Below are 19,065 nucleotides of genomic sequence, written 5' to 3' on the forward strand. Positions count from 1 at the left end.
GTGAAGAAAACTGGGAAATTATTCTTACTTTTGAGGAGAGATACACAGGAAGACAAATTACAGCCTCAGTCACGTATTATGATATCTTTATAACAGTATGTGTTAAAAGCATAAAAGAAAACTGCTTGTTTTAAGACTGTGACCAGAAATTGAATGGGGCATGTGTAGATTTTCCAGACACACAATGCCATGTGTTAAGGGGTTGCAGATAATAAAATACAGCTAATATTCATGGTATGCGTACTGCACACTAATAAAGTATAAGAATAGCAAGGGAATCGGGCAAATCATGTAGGATTTTTACGTGGAGAGAAACCGAGTAAGGAAAAGAGCCCAGGATTTGGAAACAAGTTTCATCACACTTTTATCTTGTTTGCTTTATTTTTATGGCCGGTAGGTCCTTTGAAGACTCTTTGGAGAAGAGGGGTGATGACAGTCTCACAGTTTACCCATGCCAGCTATAGTTTGCTTGATTAATTCTTGATTTGAGCTGATGATTAAGGAGGATTAAGAATCCTAAGGTTTGCACATTTTCCCAAAGGCAATTAATCAAAATTTGCATTTTACAGGAACCTTAAGTATGGAATCTAAACCTTCAAGGATTCCAAGAAGAATTTCTGTTCAATCCTCCAGCTCTTTAAGTGCTCGGATGATGTCTGGAAGCAGAGGAAGTAGTTTAAATGATGCCTATCACTCAAGAGACTCTTCATTTAGATTGGATCCTGAATATCAGGTAATATTTTAATTTGGAATATATGCACACAGTCTCTTCAAAAACCTTTGGGCCACATTTTTTTTTTTTTTGGTTCGTTTTTTGTTTGTTTTGTTTTGTTTTTGTTTTTGTTTTGAATCTTCAGGTTAAACTTTGAACCTTTTTTTTTTAAATAATTAATTAATTTATACAAGCACTGGGGTACAGTCAGAGGCGCGGGAGGGTGAGAGAATTCACCAGAGCCAGAGCGGAGAGTAGAACAGGCAGAGTGATGAAATACACTGCTTAGGGGAGCAGCGGGCGATAACTTAAGACTAATCAGTTTTGTACATGTAGGAGTTTCCCATAATGCTTTTCAGTTGCAAACTATTTTTAATGGGTTATAGGAACATTACCAGCCAGAAATCAACTATTTCTATCCTGTTTTATTAGTTTTGATTTAGAAACTGGGAATCCTCTGTATTCTTAAGCAAAGAATTTTGCTTCTATTCGCTCTTCTGTAAAATGGTGACAAGAGCAGCATCCTCATACAGTTTATGTTAAGAATATTTGAAAGAAATAAGACATGTAAAGCACTTAGAACAACAGTGCCTGAAACTTAGAAGTCAGATGTTACCAATTATAATTGTAGCTGCTGTTGTCATTTTCTGACTTTCTGTTAGTCTGAATAGGTAATATCTTTTGAGGTATAGAACATTTTTTATCAGAACATTAAATTGCAATTTGTATAATTTTGATTTAATGGTCTTAAGATTACTTAAGAAAATATGTTGAATGATTGAGAGATCTTTTTGTATCAAAAGGAACTTTTTTAAAATTGCTTTTGCATTCTTCCACCTGTCTACAACATGATACCTCCATTGTTATTCTCTGATACTTAGTGAAGCTGAAGTTTCAGAAAAGAGAGTCAGGCATAGGGAATATTAGATCAATATCAGTTATACTATAAATTAAATAATATGGAATCCCCTATTGTACTTGACATTTTATAGAATATTTTTCAGTTTTAAATTTAGTTAAATAGGACAGATATTATGTCATTTCATAAAGTTCTGAAATCTGGAAAAGATACATGGTTTGCTATAGTCCCATGATTATTATATAATGTACTTGAGTTTAAGAATGTAAGACTTCATTGTTTCTTTGGGAAAAGGTAGGTTCCAAGTTCCGGAACAATTGATTTCCTGAGTATCTTTTGAATCTTTGCCATTTGTAACTGGCCTGTCTCTGTTACTAATCTCACTGATATTTCTGTCACTATAGTTAAATTTTTTACAATTTGAATAATTGAAAAGTAAGTAAGTTACTTAGTAACTAACTTACTGTTACATACTAATTTACCTCTTTGGTAACAGTAAGTAGATTAGATATATTTGAAATAGAAAATTTAATTCCTGTCATTCATTATTAAAAGTAAAAATTTGGGAGTAATTGACAATCTTACTGTTATAAATTTTTCTGTAGCTTAATTTTAAGCAGCCACTAATTCCACTGCACTTGATTGCTTTGTTGAGGTTTTTAGTTTTTAATATTAGGCTTTTATCAGGTTCTTTTTATAGTTGCTTTTTATAGTTATCTACATTTTTTCTAGCTAATAGATCACCTATTAGAAAGCTTAGTATCTGGGCCTCCCCTGGTGGTGCAGGCTGTTGAGCGCTGTGCTGTGGGGCTGTCCACAGCCTCTGCAGCCCCAGTTCGATCCTGGCCAGCTGGTGAGGGTCCCACATGGCGCAGCAGACCTCTCCTGTCGCACCCGCTGTTCCCCTCAGCAGTGTATTTCATCGGTCTGCCTGTTCTGTTCCCTGCTCTGTCTCTGGTGAGCCCTCTCACCCTCCCGCGCATCTGGTCTGTACCCCGGTTCTTGTATAAATAAATAAATTAAAAAAAAAAAAGCTTAGTATCATTACACATTTTGCATAGTATATTTTCTCAAGAATTAAAAAAATCAACAAGTTATTGCTCATTTTTTGCTTATCTGCTATTAATAGGGTAGCTTCCCAAGATAGATGTGTACACATACACAGTTAAACAAGAAAATGAAAGTAATTTTGAAAATAGGAAAATGCAGGTGAAATCCTGAAAACAGGTCAAGGTTGTTACACTGAAAGGCATTCATAAGCCCTGCCATATTTTAAAGTTAAACTTGGACTCTTGTTTTAGCAAGTAGTTAGGGAGATTACAGGCAACACAACCAGTGTATAAGGTATATTCGTAAGGAAAATACTATGGATTCCTTAAGGGAACCGTGTTTGGCCATTTGGTCTGAAAGGGAACAGTGAATGACAGCATGGACAGAGTCTTCAGTGTAGTTAGTATTCATAGTATTTACCTAGTTTCGTGAAACTGTTTCTTGGTAGGTAAAACAGTCTAAACAAAGAACATGCCAAAGTACAGGTCATTAAAATCATTGCAAAGGGGCATTAAAGCGATCTAAATATTAACTACCTAGAGTATGTTGAGGGATAAATGGACTCCTAAGTCCTTCTAATATAAATGATGTGTCTGACCTGAATTTCTCATAAAAATGGGTGTGGATGAGTAGCTCTTGTGCCTGCCTGTGACTAAGTAGGTGCCTCTCTTTTTCTTTGTCCTCTTCCTAATAGACCTGTCCTTCTAAAATGTAAAAAGAAAAAACATTTGGCATGGATGACTTCTTAAGATTAGTTAATGTCTTTTATGATAATTGAGAAAACTATTCACTAGGCCAAGTACTAAACTTGTAGTACAAGACTATTTCACGCAAATAACAGTGTATGTCTTTCATGATAGTGTGGAAATGGATACTCTCTAGTCCATGAATATGTAAAACAAAGGTGATGACAAAGTTCTAAGTTGTTTTTTATGGGTTAAGTTATTGGAAAATTTTCAAAGCAGAAATTGTTGGTTATACTGAAGACATTGAATCAAGGCAATGAAGAGCCAAGGAAGAGCATTTCATTTTGGATCTGCTTTCACTACTGTATGTTATACAGTTTCCTGTAATGAAGCATTGTGTAGAGGACGGTTGCAGCAATTATTTAAGGTTCTTTTTTTAAAAAATAGCTTTATTAAGATGTAAGTCACATGCTGTATGACTCACTATTTAAAGTGCACAATCAATGATTGTTGGTATATTCACTGAGTTGTGCAACCATCGCCTCAGTCAATCTTAGTAGCTTTACTTCACAGATGGATTTTTATACTTCAAGGAGAAAAACCCAAATCTTACTGCTGTCTTATCCCCTCCCTATCTGGTACCATCTACCAAGCACTACCTAAGAAGCCACTGATCTGCCATTATCTGTCTTTATAGACTTCCCTATTATGGACTTGCACACGTATATATAAAAACATAAGTGGTCTTTTGTGACTATTGTTTTAACATTTGTAATTTCCTTTATTTTGTAGCATATAACATTAATCTTTCCATTGAATAGTATTTCATGGTATGGATAGATCACATTTCGTTTATTCATACACTGATGGATATTTGATTGTTTTTACCATTTGGCTATTGTAAATAATGCACCTATAAATGTTCATTAGCAAATTGCTGTGTGGATTCGTGTTTTTATGTTTTCAGTTACCTTGGGTGGAAGTGTAATTACTGAATAATTGTATGTTCAATTAGTTTAGGGAAATTCCAAACTCTTTCCAAACTGACTGGACCATTTTGTTTCTAGCCATACTCTTTTGAGTGCAAGGTGGTATCTCAATATAGTTTTGACTTAGAGTTCTTTGATGACCTATGATGTTGGGCAACATAATAGAAAAATAAAGCTAAGAACTATTTTACTATTTCAGCTATTCATCCTCTGCTCTTCCATGTATGTGCAAAGTTTATTTTGTAGCATTACCATGAAGTCTCTCAAAAGGTAGAAACAAAGGGACTACTTCCTGACCCAGTCTTTGAGGCCAGCATTGCCCAGATCCCAAAACCAGACCTAAATTAGAAGTGAAAACTATAGACCACCATCTTTCAATTTAGACTTTACTATTTTCCAAGCAATTAAAAATTGTATGCCAAATGTATCTTTTTTTTTTAGAGGTAGTGGCTTTTATTTTTAAAAAATAAATGTTTGTGTGTGTGTGTGTGTGTGTATGTCTTGTGTGTATGAAACATCAGTGTTCATTTCTATACAATATTTGATTTCTCAGGCATAGTCCCCATAAAATTCCCACCACCAGTTTACCCAAGAATCATTACCATAGTCCCTTGTGCTCTTCTTGCCCCCGTTTAGATCTCCTTCCCTCACCCGCCCCTGCAGAAAGTCTCTGGTTTCTAGTTGCTGTTAGTTTTGTTATTATTTTTTTCCTGATCCCTTACTTAGTTCCCCTATATTCTTTCTATAAGTGAAGCCATTGATCTTTTTTTTTTTTTTTTTTTTTAAGATTTATTTATTTATACAAGCACTCTGGGTCCAGCCAGAGGCGTGGGGTGAGAGAATTCATCAGAGAGAGCAGGGAGCAGAACAGGCAGAAGGCCCAAAATACACTGCTGAGGGGAACTGCGGGCCTGAGACAGGAGAGGTCTGCTGCCCCATGTGGGAACTCCCTGGCCGGCCGGGAATCGGAACCGGTACTGCAGAGGCTGTGGACAGCTTCACAGCACTACACTCAACCCACTGTGCCACCGGGGAAGCCCCGATATTTATTTTTTTATCTCCTGACTTAGTTCACTGAGCATAATCTCTTTCGGCTCCATCCGTGTTGCTGCGAATGCCATGAGTTTTGTCTTTTTTGATTGATGAATAGTATAGACATCACGTATTCTTAATGTGGTCATCTGTTTGGGGGCATTTAGTTTGTTTCCACATCTGACCTATTGTCAGTAATGCTGCAATAAACATAAGGGTGCAGGTATCCTTTCGAATTAATGTTTTTGTGTTCTTTGGGTAGATTCTTAGGAGTGGAATTGCTGGGTCATATGGTATAGCTCCATTTTTTTTTAAAATTAATTAATTTATTTATACAAGCACTGGGTACAGTCAGAAGCATGGGAGGGTGAGAGAATTCAGCAGAGCCAGAGCAGGGAGCAGAACAGGCAGACCGACGAAGTACACTGCTGAGGGGAGCAGTGGGCATGGCAGGAGAGGTCTACACGCCACATGGGACTCTTGCCCGTGGCTGGGAATCAAACTGGCGCTGCTGAGGCTGCGGGCAGCTTCGCAGCCCCGCGCGCAACTGCTGTGCCATCTGGTAGGCCCAGTAGCTCCATTTTTAGTAGTTTGAGAAACCTCCACACAGCTTTCCATAGTGGTTGCACCAGTTTCTTTTTCTTTCACTTGAAAAACCTTATTTCATAATAGAATATTCACAGTCATTTTGTATCTGTGCCTGTATATCTATTGGTATTCTGTCCATCTATAAGATTATAAAGTTGCTCTTCACTGTTTCTTAACTTAGTATCTATAGTTACATAAAAGTCTTAATTAGATTGATTGCCCAGCAAAGTACAGTACAGTATGTAAAAGTACAGTACAGTATGTAAAAGTAAAGAGAAAAGACGATGAAAAGGGGGAAATAAAGACTAAAGAAAAACCTGTATGATAGAAAGAAAAATGTGCTTGTGAGGAATGGTCGTTAGGAATTTATTGGAGTACTGTGCATTAAATTTAATACTGAATGCAGGTGTCATTCCTTTGTTAAAATCTTGTTTTTTAACTCACAGTCTACATCAGCATCAGCATCTGCATCACCATTTCAGTCTACATGGTTTAGTGAATCTGAGATAACTCAGGGAGCTCGCTCAAGATTGCAAAACCAGCAACGGGATCATGATTCAAAAAGACCTAAGCTTTCTTGTACAAACTGTACATCTACCTCAGCTGGGAGAAGTGTTGGGCATGGTTTGAATGCAGTATCAGGTGAGAATTAAATTTGAATAAGCCATTTTTTATATATATTTGACAAAAGTGGTTTTCACAAGACAATATATTTCGCAGTGTCTCAAAAAGTGCATATAAGACACTTGTTTCTTGGTGAGTAAGGTAGTGGCATTTCACAAATCTTTCTTTTTAAGATTTATTTTTATTTATGCAAGGTAGAACTGGGGTGTAGGCCAGAGGTGCAGGGGTGAGAAATTTCATCAGAGAAGTAGATCCACTGAAATACACTACTGCGTCGACAGTGGGCGAAACAGGAGAGGTCTGCTATGCCCTGTGGATAGCTCCCTGCTGAGGGGTCAAACTCGGCAATGGCTGGCGATATCTTGGTAGCACTAAGACTTTAACTGCTGCACCACCAGGGTAATGCTAGAACTGAAATTATTCTTCATTTAAGTAAACAGGAGAGCGGTTATGTATAGTAATAAAATTGATAAAAGTGGCCTATATTGTGATTGTTACAGAACATATAAATTTTCTGTTATGTGAAAACCAGATTTACTGACATGTTAGAAATAGTTCCTGAGCAAATACTAAAACATTATATATGGTCTTTATTTTCAGAAAATGTAATAATTCTTTAAACAAAATATTTTTTAGTATTCTAGTATAAGTTCTATACAAAGAATTCCAAAACTGTGATTCTAGCCCTCTAACTAGCTTTGTGGCATTGTACTAGTCACCTGACCAACCTGGGATTTAGATGACTTATCCATAAAGCTCCATGGTTGGTATTTTGTACTCACAGACACATATTTGTTGTGAGAATTGGAAAGATCTTTTATTGAGAGGGCAAGGAGATTCCCTCCTCACTTAAACTTCATTTCAAATGAAACGCTAGTCAAAACTTGAAATTTAGTTTTAAAGTGAGACAGGGCTTGTGATGACACAGTTGAAGAATAAAATTTGAAACATATATGTATTACGAGTTAGATTAAAGCAATTCCTTTCTATTTTGATAGGCAGACCACCATAGGAAAGGCATGCCCATCTGAAAGTTACTGAGTACTGTGTTAGGTAATTGCTGACTAACCTTAAATTTGTATACAAACACCGTTGTTCAGAGATATTTTTGTTCTCTGCTCTGAAGGCATAGCATTAAGGCTTTTGGGACCAGAAGAGGAAAAACAGAATTTCAAGATAGTGAGGGGAAAAAAATTTTGAGATTTAATTTTAAATTTATTCTTAAATGCAGTCATATTTAACAAAGTTGGATTATAATTGCCAGAATATATTACTATCTATATTAATTCTTAAAATAGGAATCAACCTGGTATGGTGATAATAGTAATAGTGCCACTTGACAAAATAGTATTGTAACCTATCATAAAACATTTTCCTTTCCAGAATGACTTTGAGTTTGATATAAGGCTATTCTCCAGCATCACTTTTACTGACTTTTCATGAGATTCTGTATCTTTGGCAAACTTCACTTTTTTTTTTTTTTTTTTTTTTTGCTAACATTGCATTGTAATGGTTATTTTTCTGGAATGCATTATTTAAAATTAGCATGTGTATATACTACATTAAATTCGTCACTTGAAGTTTAATTCTGTCCCTCACTATGTGATTGTCAGTTGTCCCTCTCTCCAGATTTACCTACACCTCCTCTTTTCCTTTTTGGTAACCACTAATTGGTTTTAATCATCCAGCAGCTTATTTTTGTTTTATTAAATCTTAACTGTTTATTTCACTAAGTATGATTCCTTCTGGGTCTGTCCATAATGTTGCAAATGGCAGGATTTTAATCTTCTTTATAGCTGAATAGTATTCAATTATTTGTATATGCGGCAACTTCATCCAATCATCTGGGTGGCATTTAGGTGGTTTTCATCTCTTTGCTATTATAAATGTTGCTGCATTAAACATGGGCGTGCATATCTCTTTGAATTTAGTGTTTTTATATTTGGGGGGTTAAAAACCCAGAAGTAGAATAATTGCATTCTGTGGAATTTCTGTTAATTCATTGAAAACTGTCCATACTGCTTTCTTTAATGACTGCACTTATTTGCATTCCCACCAACAGTATATAAGGGTTCCCTTCTCTCCACATACTTTCCAACACTTGTTTCTTCTCTTTTGGATGATAGCTATTGGCACAAATGTAAGGTGATGTCTCATTTTCATAACGAGATGCTAAACAAACTTCCATGTGCTTATTGGCCATTTGTATGTTTGAAGATATGTCTATTCAGATCCTCTGCCCAGTTTTTAATTGGGTTGTTTCATTGTTTTTATTACTAAGTTTTATGAGTTCCTTTTGTATTTTGGATATTGACATTTTGTCAGACAGATAATATGCAAATCTCTTCCATTTAGTAGGATGTCTTTTCATTTTGATACAGCATTTTTGTTCTGCATTCATTTTTCCACCATTGTGTAGTAATACATTGTAGAGACATTCACATAGATTGGGAGGTGGGTACATTTTAGTATTAGACTGTATTTGAATAGGAAATAATTTTATAAGTTATGAATAAATTAGTGAATAATTTCATTTTGCTGAATTTTGTTTCTGACTACAGCTATGTAACTGTAGGGATTCCCACTTATATAACAGTAAACTATCTACAAATGCTCAAGATTTGTTGTCAGAAACCTTAAAAAGTTTTCTTTGAATTAAAACTTGTTTAATTATTTTAAGATTCTTCTTGGAGGCATAATCAAGTTCCCAGATCTTCATCAATGGTACTTGGATCATTTGGAACTGACTTAATGAGAGAGAGGAGAGATTTAGATAGGAGAGCAGATTCCTCCATTAGTAGTCTTATGGATTATAGTCATCGAAGTGGTGATTTCACAACTTCATCATGTATGTATAAACTATATTGTTCTGTATGGCTTATCTAATGATGTTACATTTTCCAGTTTCATTTAATGTGTATTTTATTAAAATTATGGTATAACTTGCCTTACGTAGTGTAACAAGTAACTACAGTGAAATTCTGAACTAATGCTAGAAATCAGTGTTTTAAGTTTTAATTCAAAGAATGACTTTAGTTTAACATGAATGTGCCTTTCTTTTATTCAGTTGAATAAAGATGCCCACTATTTCTGCCAGTATATATAGCTAAAAGTTTGGGTTTTAAAAAATTTTATTGGGTGAAGCCTTTTTTAAATATAATGCAAATGAAAATGTGCTTTTATTTGTTTGACTTTGGATAGAGAACTTTAGTAGAGAGTATCATAATTTGTAGGTTGGTATGGGGAGGGGATAAAATAGAGGATAGAATAGATCTGTCCCCTCCATAATACTTAACAGTTCATCCTTTCATGAGGCTCTATGTATTAGACCAGTAGCAATTTAGTTCTTAAATTAGGTGTGTGGATGAGTATTCTTTATAAGGAATGCTAAAGTATTTCTCACCTATTTGAGTGCTATAACCACCAGTGGTATACTTTTTTCAAAAGTAGGTGTTGGCAAAAATAATTTTTAGGTTAGGGAATGGAGGGGAAAGGGATGGGAGGATTGGGGGAGAAAGGGACATTGACACTCAAGTTTTGGTGGAGGGTGAGTGAAGCCTTCATACATATATAGGTTTGAAAATGTGCTCCAGTATATACATATGTAAATAACTGACAAAAAAAAAATAAAGGTAAGAAAGCAGATGCTACTGATCTCTTCTGACTCTTAGCTCCCAGCCAGTATTTAAAAGCAAAGGTATATCTGATGGATAAACTACTGATGATGACGATAACTACTACTGATAATTTGAAAGAAAAAAGATTGAGGAAACTTAGCTTTCAGCGAGGTTTGCTGTAAAATTAAAAGGGTGATAAGTTACTGCATAGTGAGAAAAATCTCTCAAACATGCTTTTCCTGGGATGATTTTACTTGTATTTTTTAGAGAGTTATTTACATTAAATTGTTTGACTTATTTAAAATTCCTTATCCATTTAGCGATTAGATAGTCTTCTGCCATAGCCGAATAGTAATTTTAACTGTTTTGCTTTCAAGTTTTGCTTGCTTCTCATAAGTTATGATATATTTCTTTTGAAATTGTGGTTTTGACTATACAGAAGTACTGGATTTTACTAAGGGAATGAAAGGAGAACTATATTTATGTTTCCTATAGTAATAATTTATGTGGATATATGACAGCATTCAGTTTGAATCCAGTTTCATTTTGGCAGCAATTGGTAGTTAATATATGGAAATGTAATAATACATTATTTTGTATAATTTGTTCTTTAATTTCTTTCAAAAATAGATGTGCAAGACAGAGTTCCTTCTTCATATTCACAGGGAGCAAGACCAAAAGAGAACTCATTGAGCACTTTACAATTGAATACATCATCAACAAACCACCAAATGCCTTCGGAACATCAGACCATACCATGTTCTAGGGACTCTAGTAGAAATCCTTTAAGATCAAATTTTTCTCCAAGAGAATTGGAAACGCCCTCAAACACTACACACGCTGGATTTTCTTATATTTCAAATAGAGATGAAACCTCAGCCATGAGCAGTTCAGATAGAGTTGGTTCATCTCAAAGATCATTTCAAGAATCTTCTGATAATGAAGGTAGACGTACAACTAGGAGATTGCTGTCACGTATAGCTTCTAGTATGTCATCTACTTTTTTTTCACGAAGATCTAGTCAAGATTCTTTAAACACAAGATCACTGAGTTCTGAAAATTCTTATATTTCTCCAAGAATCTTGACGTCACAGTCTCGTAGTAATGCAGCATCAACTTCTGATGTTCCTGATAATAGGGCATCTGAAGCTTCTCAGGGATTTCGATTTCTTAGGCGAAGATGGGGTTTGTCATCTCTTAGCCAAAATCATAACTCTGAGCCCGATTCAGAGAATTTTAACCAAGAATCTGAAAGTAGAAATACAGGACCATGGTTATCTTCCTCACTTAGAAATAGATGCACACCTTTGTTTTCTAGAAGGCGGCGGGAGGGACGAGATGAATCTTCAAGGATACCTACCTCTGATATACCATCTAGATCTCATCATATTTTTAGAAGAGAATCAAATGAAGTGGTTCACCTTGAAGCACAGAATGATCCCGTTGGGGCTGCTGCCAATGGACCACAAACTTTTGCAGCATCAAGCAGTGCTGCTACTGGTGGCTCCACTTCAGATTCAGCTCACAGTGGAAGAAATACAGGAATAACAGGGATCCTTCCTGGTTCCTTATTCCGATTTGCTGTTCCCCCAGCACTTGGGAATAATTTGACTGACAATGTCATGATCACTGTAGATATTATTCCTTCAGGTTGGAGTTCATCTGATGGAAAAAGTGATAAGACTAGAACTACACCTTCCAGAGACCCAGAAAGACTACAGAAAATAAAAGAGAGGTAAATTGAATTCCTGTCTTAAACCCATAAAGCTAGAGTAGTTTAGAGAAAGAGTGCTATTTCTAAAATAGTTTCTCATAACATTGATACCTGAAATTTCTTCCCTTAAGATTTATGTCCAGTAAGATGTTAATATCTCATTCAGAGGTAAAATGGATGAAAGTTAACGGTAGTAGATACTAAAGGTTACTTTTAATTAGCTTTGGATACAGATAAAGACAGAAATCTGCTCCACTTGTGCTAAATTTGATTTGTCAGGAAGCCCAAATGTCATTGATTTTCTAATCTGTCTTAACCTTTCCTGAGATGATTTATTTTCCATTTATTTGTATTTCTCACCTCAGATCTTTCTTGGTATGAATTAAAATCACTTGCAAAATTTAAAAAATGCTGCTTTTGAAATCCAAGTTGTATAATGAATATTCCTGTGTATCTAAATATTTGACAGAAATAACAGTTTAAATTCAGAGTTCTTTTTATAAATGAAATCTTTGTAGAGTTGAAGATAGATTTAAAATCTCTGATAAGAATGCAGAGATAAATGACCAGCGATTTTACTTCCAACTGGATTATTTTGTTACCTTAGTGTACTTACTTAGTTTTTCCATCTATTAAAATAATTTTTATGATAAAATGCCATAGACTAATCGATGTAAAATACACTTCTAGGAAGAAAAACCATATAAAGCTAAGGTTTTAGGGTACTATAATTTTTTGTTTTTTCCTATTCACAAAAGCCTAATGTAATAAAATTGTTGGAAAGTGTAATTATTTGTTATTTTAGATTATTTTGTACTTTAAGAAGAGATACATTTAAGTCTTAACTCTGGGGTTAAAAGGCTTTTCACACTTTTCAGATATGGGCATTGGGCTGTTACATACTCCTCTGTTTTTCCTTATATACTTCATAATGTCTGTGACTGTCTTCTTCCTGTGTTTGAAATTTGCTGTTTTTCCTTTCTTAGATTTATTTTACTGTAGTGATGTTAGCTTTAATGTTATAGCAATTCCCTCTGATTGCAAGCTGAATTCTGAAGAAAGTGGTAACTATTATACTGCTTGTGCTCAAAGTTCAGTTAATTTAAGTTACATTAATATAAGTGCAGTAGTATAAGCGAAAGGCAAAGCATTAGTGATTTTGACAGGAACACGGTGAATCAGCTCCACTTGTCTGGTTAGATCATTTATAAAGTAGCATTTGTTTATTTTATTATAGAGTCTGTGTATATTCCTTTGTATCTTTTGCTTATACATGAGGATTTTAAAACAATTTACAATGAAATTAATAAGGGTGTAAAAAAAAAATTCAATCTCGCAAGTAAAAAATGCTCAAAATTAAGATGAAAAGAAAGTTTAAAGAGAAAACAATGTTTATGCTTGAGTTTTTATCTCTGGTTAAGCCAGGGTGTGAAAGTCACTTAACCGTTGTACATCTATTCCTCACTCCACACATCTTTTCTAAGATTCATTTAGGAACCTATATAATCTGGGTTATATTTCAGTAACATTTTAGCATTCAGTGTTACCAATTTGCTGAGTATCTTTTCCATTCCAGCAGTGGACTAAGGCAATAGTGATTGTAACAAAATTACTTTGCTTAGATAGCAGTCATTTTGCATTTAAATTAAGCAGTACATGTCGCCCTGTTAAATAGAGGACATAGCTTAATAGAAACTCTACACTTTAAAAGGTAACGCTTATAGAAATCAGCATGATTTAATAAAATTGCTGGGGGTGGGGTTAATGGAGAACTAAATTATCCTTTTGTTTTTACTGGGATTAAATACCAAAAGTTTTCATTTTTGAAACTGTTTTTTGTGGTAATTGCTGTTTATTGTGGGTTTTATTTTTCCCTCACCTAAAGAGAGTTTGAGTAGAAATACCAACAGACATACTGTTTTGCTATCAGGTGTGATTGGAAATGACAAACCAGGATTAAATTTATGATTACTCTGTTCAGGAAATGTGCCTTCTTTTCCAGCCTCCTTTTAGAGGACTCTGAAGAAGAAGAAGGTGACTTATGTAGAATTTGTCAGATGGCAGCTGCCTCATCATCTAACTTGCTGATAGAGCCATGCAAGTGCACAGGAAGTTTACAGTATGTCCACCAAGAGTGTATGAAAAAGTGGTTACAGGCCAAAATTAACTCTGGTAAGAATTACCCTTTTGTGTATTTTGTCCTCAATTTTTTTCCCAAATAGGTAAATGTATGTATGCATTCTAGTTAACAGATCTACCTAGTATTTACTGCTTATCAAATTTATACTTATCAAGTGCCATAATCATTTCTTAAGCAAGTGCATTAAAAAGCAATAGTCTTCTCAAAATTATAGTAGTCTTTTTTTTTTTAGTTCCACCAAGAAATTATTACTATATACATATGTAATACAACTGTAATTTGTTTTATTGGTGACCTACTTAAGATCCTTTTTTTTTTTGGTGGGACCCTTGCGGGTTGCCGGGGATAAAACTGGTGCTGCAGAGGCTGGGCAGCCTCGCAACCCAGCGCTTAATTGCTGCGCCACCAGGGGAGGCCCTTAAGATCCTTTTAGGTCAAAGAAACATACTTAGTATTTACTAGCTATGTGTCCTTAAGATACATTTATTGTCTTTGATGCTGTTGTGTCTACTCTGTTGATTGATTGCCCTTGTTTTGTAATAATGTTGCTGTAAAAATTGATATGTTTATTGAGTGCCTGTTCAGGAGTCAGCACAGTTCCAGGTAAAGGGAGTATAGAGTGGTCAAACAAGACAGACAAGGCACTTGCTCATGTGGTGGTAGTATTAGGTATTAAAAGAATGCCTTGTTGAGGTGAGGACATCTTGACTGAAGGAAGAGGAGCTAGCTATTTCAGAATGAGGACAAACACATTCTCACAGATGAAGCAAACTAGTGAATGACTTTCAGGTGGAAATAACTTAGGTGTGTTTGAGGAACTGAATGCATCTCCATGTGGCAGGGTATAATTAGTGGACTAGGAGAGGGATGACACATTTGAAACAGTTTAGCAGAGGCTAATTCATTTAATATGTCTGAAGCTTGAGTTTCTTTATAGTGTGATGGTAAGCTTTTGAAAGAAAGGGAATGAAATAATCTTATTTATATTTTGGCCGATATGTGCCTAAAGGATTGGGGGTAGGGCTGAGGGAAAACAGAGGAAGCAGGGACACCAACCAGGCATCTATTGTAGGAACACTTGGTAAGAGTTGGTGATAATGGCGGTAGAAATGGATGGGTTCTGGTGTATTCTGGAAGTAGGTTGTGTAAGACTTGGCTACTGAATTGTCTGGAAGGGCAAAGGAGAAAAACATTAGGGGAGGTCATTATTTTTGTCTTAAGCACCTAAGTAAATACTGGTGCCATTTACTGAACCCTGCACCACCAGGGAGGCCCATTTCACATGCAGAATGGAGTGAGTTGGGGTCATATCAGGAGTTCTGTGTTAGAAATATTGTATGTGAACTGGGCCTCCCTGGTGGTGCAGGGTTTAAAGTCTCAGCGTTATCAAATTATCACCAGCTGCTGCAGCATGAGTTCAATCCCTATGCAGGGCGCTAACCCACATGGCACAGCAGACTTCACCTGCTGCTCCCCTCAGCAGTGTATTTCAGTAGATCTGCCTGTTCTGCTCCCCACTCTGTCTCTGGTGAATCCTCTCTCTCTCTCTCTGGTGAATCATCTCTCTCTCTCTCTCTCTCTCTCTCTCTCTCTCTCTCTCTCTCTCTCACACACACACACACACACACACACACAAACACCGCACCTCTGGCTTACACCCCAGTTCTTATATGCATAAATAAATAAAATAAATCTTTTTAAAATATATTGTATGTGAACTACTCTTTCTTTAACTATATGAAAAGGTCAGCTAGGTAGTTAGCCTGGTGTTTTAGGAGCTATTAGCACTGAAAAGGTATAGTTTTAGGAATCATGAGCAAGAGTAAATATCAGATAAATGAGCCCAGGACAGAACTCTGGGTCACCCAAAAATTTAGTGAGAACAGGGAAGGATATCTGAGGAGCAACCTGAGGTTAGGTAGGAAGAAAACTAAGAAATGTATTGTTGTGCGAGCCGAAAGAAGAAAGTGTTTTGAGGAAGGGTTTTCATCAACAACCCTGTGAAGTAGTGCAGAGAGGTCAAACAAAGGAGGTAAAATAAAGAATTGACTATTCAGTTAGACTGATGATAAATTGTGGGTACACAGGAGGAAAAAACGCTTAAAAATATGGATTTATGAGTAACACAGTGAACAGTATATATCTCTGGGGGCGCACTGTGTGGTGCAGGTATGAACTTCAAGAGATTGGTTATGAAAAGAATTTATTAGACCACGAATACCAGGGGACATAGTAAAATGAATAGAAGGGTGAGAAAGGTGCAATATTAGATTAATAAATGTACATGATTGCATGAAATTGAAGGTCTCATAATGACTCAGTGACATAGCAAATAGAATATGAGATAATGGCCTCACTTTTAATTTTAATATGTTAGAGTTGAGTAACTTGTTCAAGCTGAGATTATCAGACTACTTGGAAACTTTATGATAGCAAAGGCCTCTTTGATAAAGGGGTTATATTTTCTTCTAAGCTAGCCTGATTCCAAAGCTGTTGGACAGGCCACTCCACATGTTGCAGAAGCTTCTTGGCTGTGTGGTGTTATAACAGCCTCATAGGCTTTATTAGTCATTGCTCCTGGGTATTATTAAGATTTAATGAGTGTTCAGCATGGCTCTTGATGCTTAGTAAAGGCCCAGAAATGTTAGCTATTACCAAAATGAAACAACTTGACTCACCCTCTGATGTATTTACAATTGAATTTGTTTAGTATTGTGTGGGCAGGAGAACAGATATTACACTGTATTGTTTAACAACCTAGACTTTTTTAGGATTAGATAACCTAGTTTGAAATAGTGACTCCAACGCTTGATTGAATGTATGATCTAATACTAATTCTCAGTCCTGGCTACTAATCAAAATTATCCATTGGAGTTTCAAAAATGTATAGATACCTCAATTCTACTCCTGTACATTCTTTAGTAGGTCTGAGGTAGTACCTCAGTTCCACAAGAATAAAACTGAGAGGCCTCCCTGGTGGTGCAAGGGGTTAAGTCGCAGCACTATGAAGCTATCCACAGCCACTGCAGCAGGCAGGTTTCCCACATGGTGTAGCAGACCTCTCTGGTCTTGCCCGCTGCCCTCTACAGTGTATTTCAATGGACCTGCTTGTTCTGTTCCCTGCTCTGTCTCTGGTGGATACTCTCAAACCCCCTGCACCCCCTTCCCCACCACTCCTCTGGCCTGCACCCCAGCTCTTGTATGCATGAATAAATCTTTGGAAAAAAAAACAGGGTCTCCCTGGTGACGCAAGGGGTTAAGACAACCTATGAAGCTATCCACAGCCACTGCAGCACAAATTCAATCCCCCGGCCAGGGAGCTACCCACATGGTGTAGCAGACTTCTCCTGCCTCGCCTGCTGCTCCCCTCAGCAGTATATTTCAGTATATTTGCCTGTTCTGCTCCCCATTTTGGTGAATCCCCTCACTCCCTCCTTACCTCTGGCCTTCACCCCCTCCTACTTCTGGCCTACACCCCAGCTCTTATATGCATAAATAAAATAAATCTTTAAAAAAATAAAATTGTGGTAAATATACACAATGTAAAATTTGCCCTTTTGGCCATAATTAAGCGTGCAATTCAGTGGCATTAAGTACATTTCAAATATGTGACCATTACCACTGTTTCCAAAATTTTTTCATTATCCCAAAAAGAAACTATGCCTGTTAAGTGGTAGCTCCCTCTCATCTCTCCCCCCAATCCCTGGTAACTTTTGATCTACTTTCCCTCTGAATTTGTTATCACATATTTCATAGAAGTAGAAGCATGTAATATGTAATATTTGTCCTTTTTTTTTTCAAGATTTGTTTATTTATGCATACAAGAACTGGGGTACAGGCCAGAGGATTGGGGGTTGAGAGGATTCACCAGAGACAGAGTGGAAAACGGAACAGGCAGATTGAAATATACTGCTAAGGGGAGCAGTGGGCAAGACAGGAGAGGTCTGCTGTGCCATGTGGGTCACCTCCCTGGCCAGGGATTGAACTCAAGCTGCATTAGCTACAGATTGCTTCATAGTGCTGACGCTTAACCCCTGTGCTACCAGGGAGGCCCTATATTTGTCCTTTTAGTATCTGCCTTTTACTTAGTATGATATTTTCAAAGTGTCCATGTTGTAGCATAATTCCTTTTATAGCTAAAAATGAGTTGTTTTCATCTGGATAAAGGTGGAGCCCCTTTTTTTTTTCTCTCCTGGTCTTGGGTGTAAGTGACTGGTTGTTTGGGGATACTGTGTTATTCAACATTGTTTTCATGCCATCTTGCCAAGGTATTGAAGGAGGAAGCAGGAAGTACATGGCATTCCATTGTCAGCTTCCCACAATCAAGGTATCTGGAGAAAAAAAGTGTAAGAGATATGAAAGTAATGGGTGGAGGCTAAAATACCATAGAGGTAGGATCTCACATGCTCATTAGGTGTTATGGATTGCTATTTTCAGAGACATTGCTGACTTCTGGTATTAATATAGAGTTACTCTCTTCTACTTTTCTATATTATAAACTTAAAAGCTTCAAGAAGGTATATTTTGTGCATCACAACTAAGCTCTTCTTGTAACTTAATTTTTACCAGGTTCTTCATTAGAAGCTGTAACTACCTGTGAACTCTGTAAAGAGAAGTTGCAACTTAACCTGGAGGATTTTGATATTCATGAACTACATAGAGCTCATGCAAATGAACAAGTTAGTATATTTTGCCTAATTTGGTAAGTGTCTGTTCTATGCTTAAAGGACAACTCTTGAAGAAAAGATTAAGTCATGGTCAGAAAACCTGCATTAAAGCAATAAAAACAGTGATAATAATAATCTTAATATAATTCTCTGTTACCGCATTAAGCATTGCTTTATAATTTTTAATTTCCCTATAGCTCTACGTAAGTGAAAGGCAAATAACCAAGTCCTGGCTTTAATTAAAATAAAATTCACCATAATCTTGCTAAATAAACTTGAAAATAATAAAGGTATAAAAAGTAGACCCAAGTGGGCATGCCAAAGTTAATCTTTCCAGAACTTTTTCAGTTATAAATACTTCTAACTTGTAATGTGTTTGAAATACAC

At 36.2% G+C, this 19,065-nt stretch overlaps 1 protein-coding gene across 12 annotated transcripts in view; it reads left to right on the forward strand.

Annotated features, from left to right (window-relative positions):
* MARCHF7 (membrane associated ring-CH-type finger 7) overlaps positions 1-19,065 on the forward strand; it is a 35,889-nt gene that overhangs the window by 8,970 nt on the left and 7,854 nt on the right. For 8 of the 12 annotated variants that reach the window (XM_037523392.2, XM_037523397.1, XM_037523399.2 and 5 more), the window contains exons 2-7: positions 570-733; positions 6,363-6,558; positions 9,221-9,388; positions 10,788-11,892; positions 13,874-14,043; positions 18,581-18,690. In XM_037523392.2, coding sequence (XP_037379289.1) covers positions 581-733; positions 6,363-6,558; positions 9,221-9,388; positions 10,788-11,892; positions 13,874-14,043; positions 18,581-18,690 — 1,902 coding nt within the window. In that variant the 5' untranslated portion in view covers positions 570-580. Of the gene's footprint in view, positions 1-569; positions 734-6,362; positions 6,559-9,220; positions 9,389-10,787; positions 11,893-13,873; positions 14,044-18,580; positions 18,714-19,065 lie in introns of all 12 variants that reach the window. The other 4 variants (XM_037523400.2, XM_037523402.1, XM_037523403.2 and 1 more) reach the window with 2 other exon arrangements.

This window comes from Talpa occidentalis, unplaced genomic scaffold, assembly GCF_014898055.3.
Source record: "Talpa occidentalis isolate TD23 unplaced genomic scaffold, MPIMG_talOcc4v2.1 talOcc4.3, whole genome shotgun sequence".
NCBI lineage: Eukaryota > Metazoa > Chordata > Mammalia > Eulipotyphla > Talpidae > Talpa > Talpa occidentalis.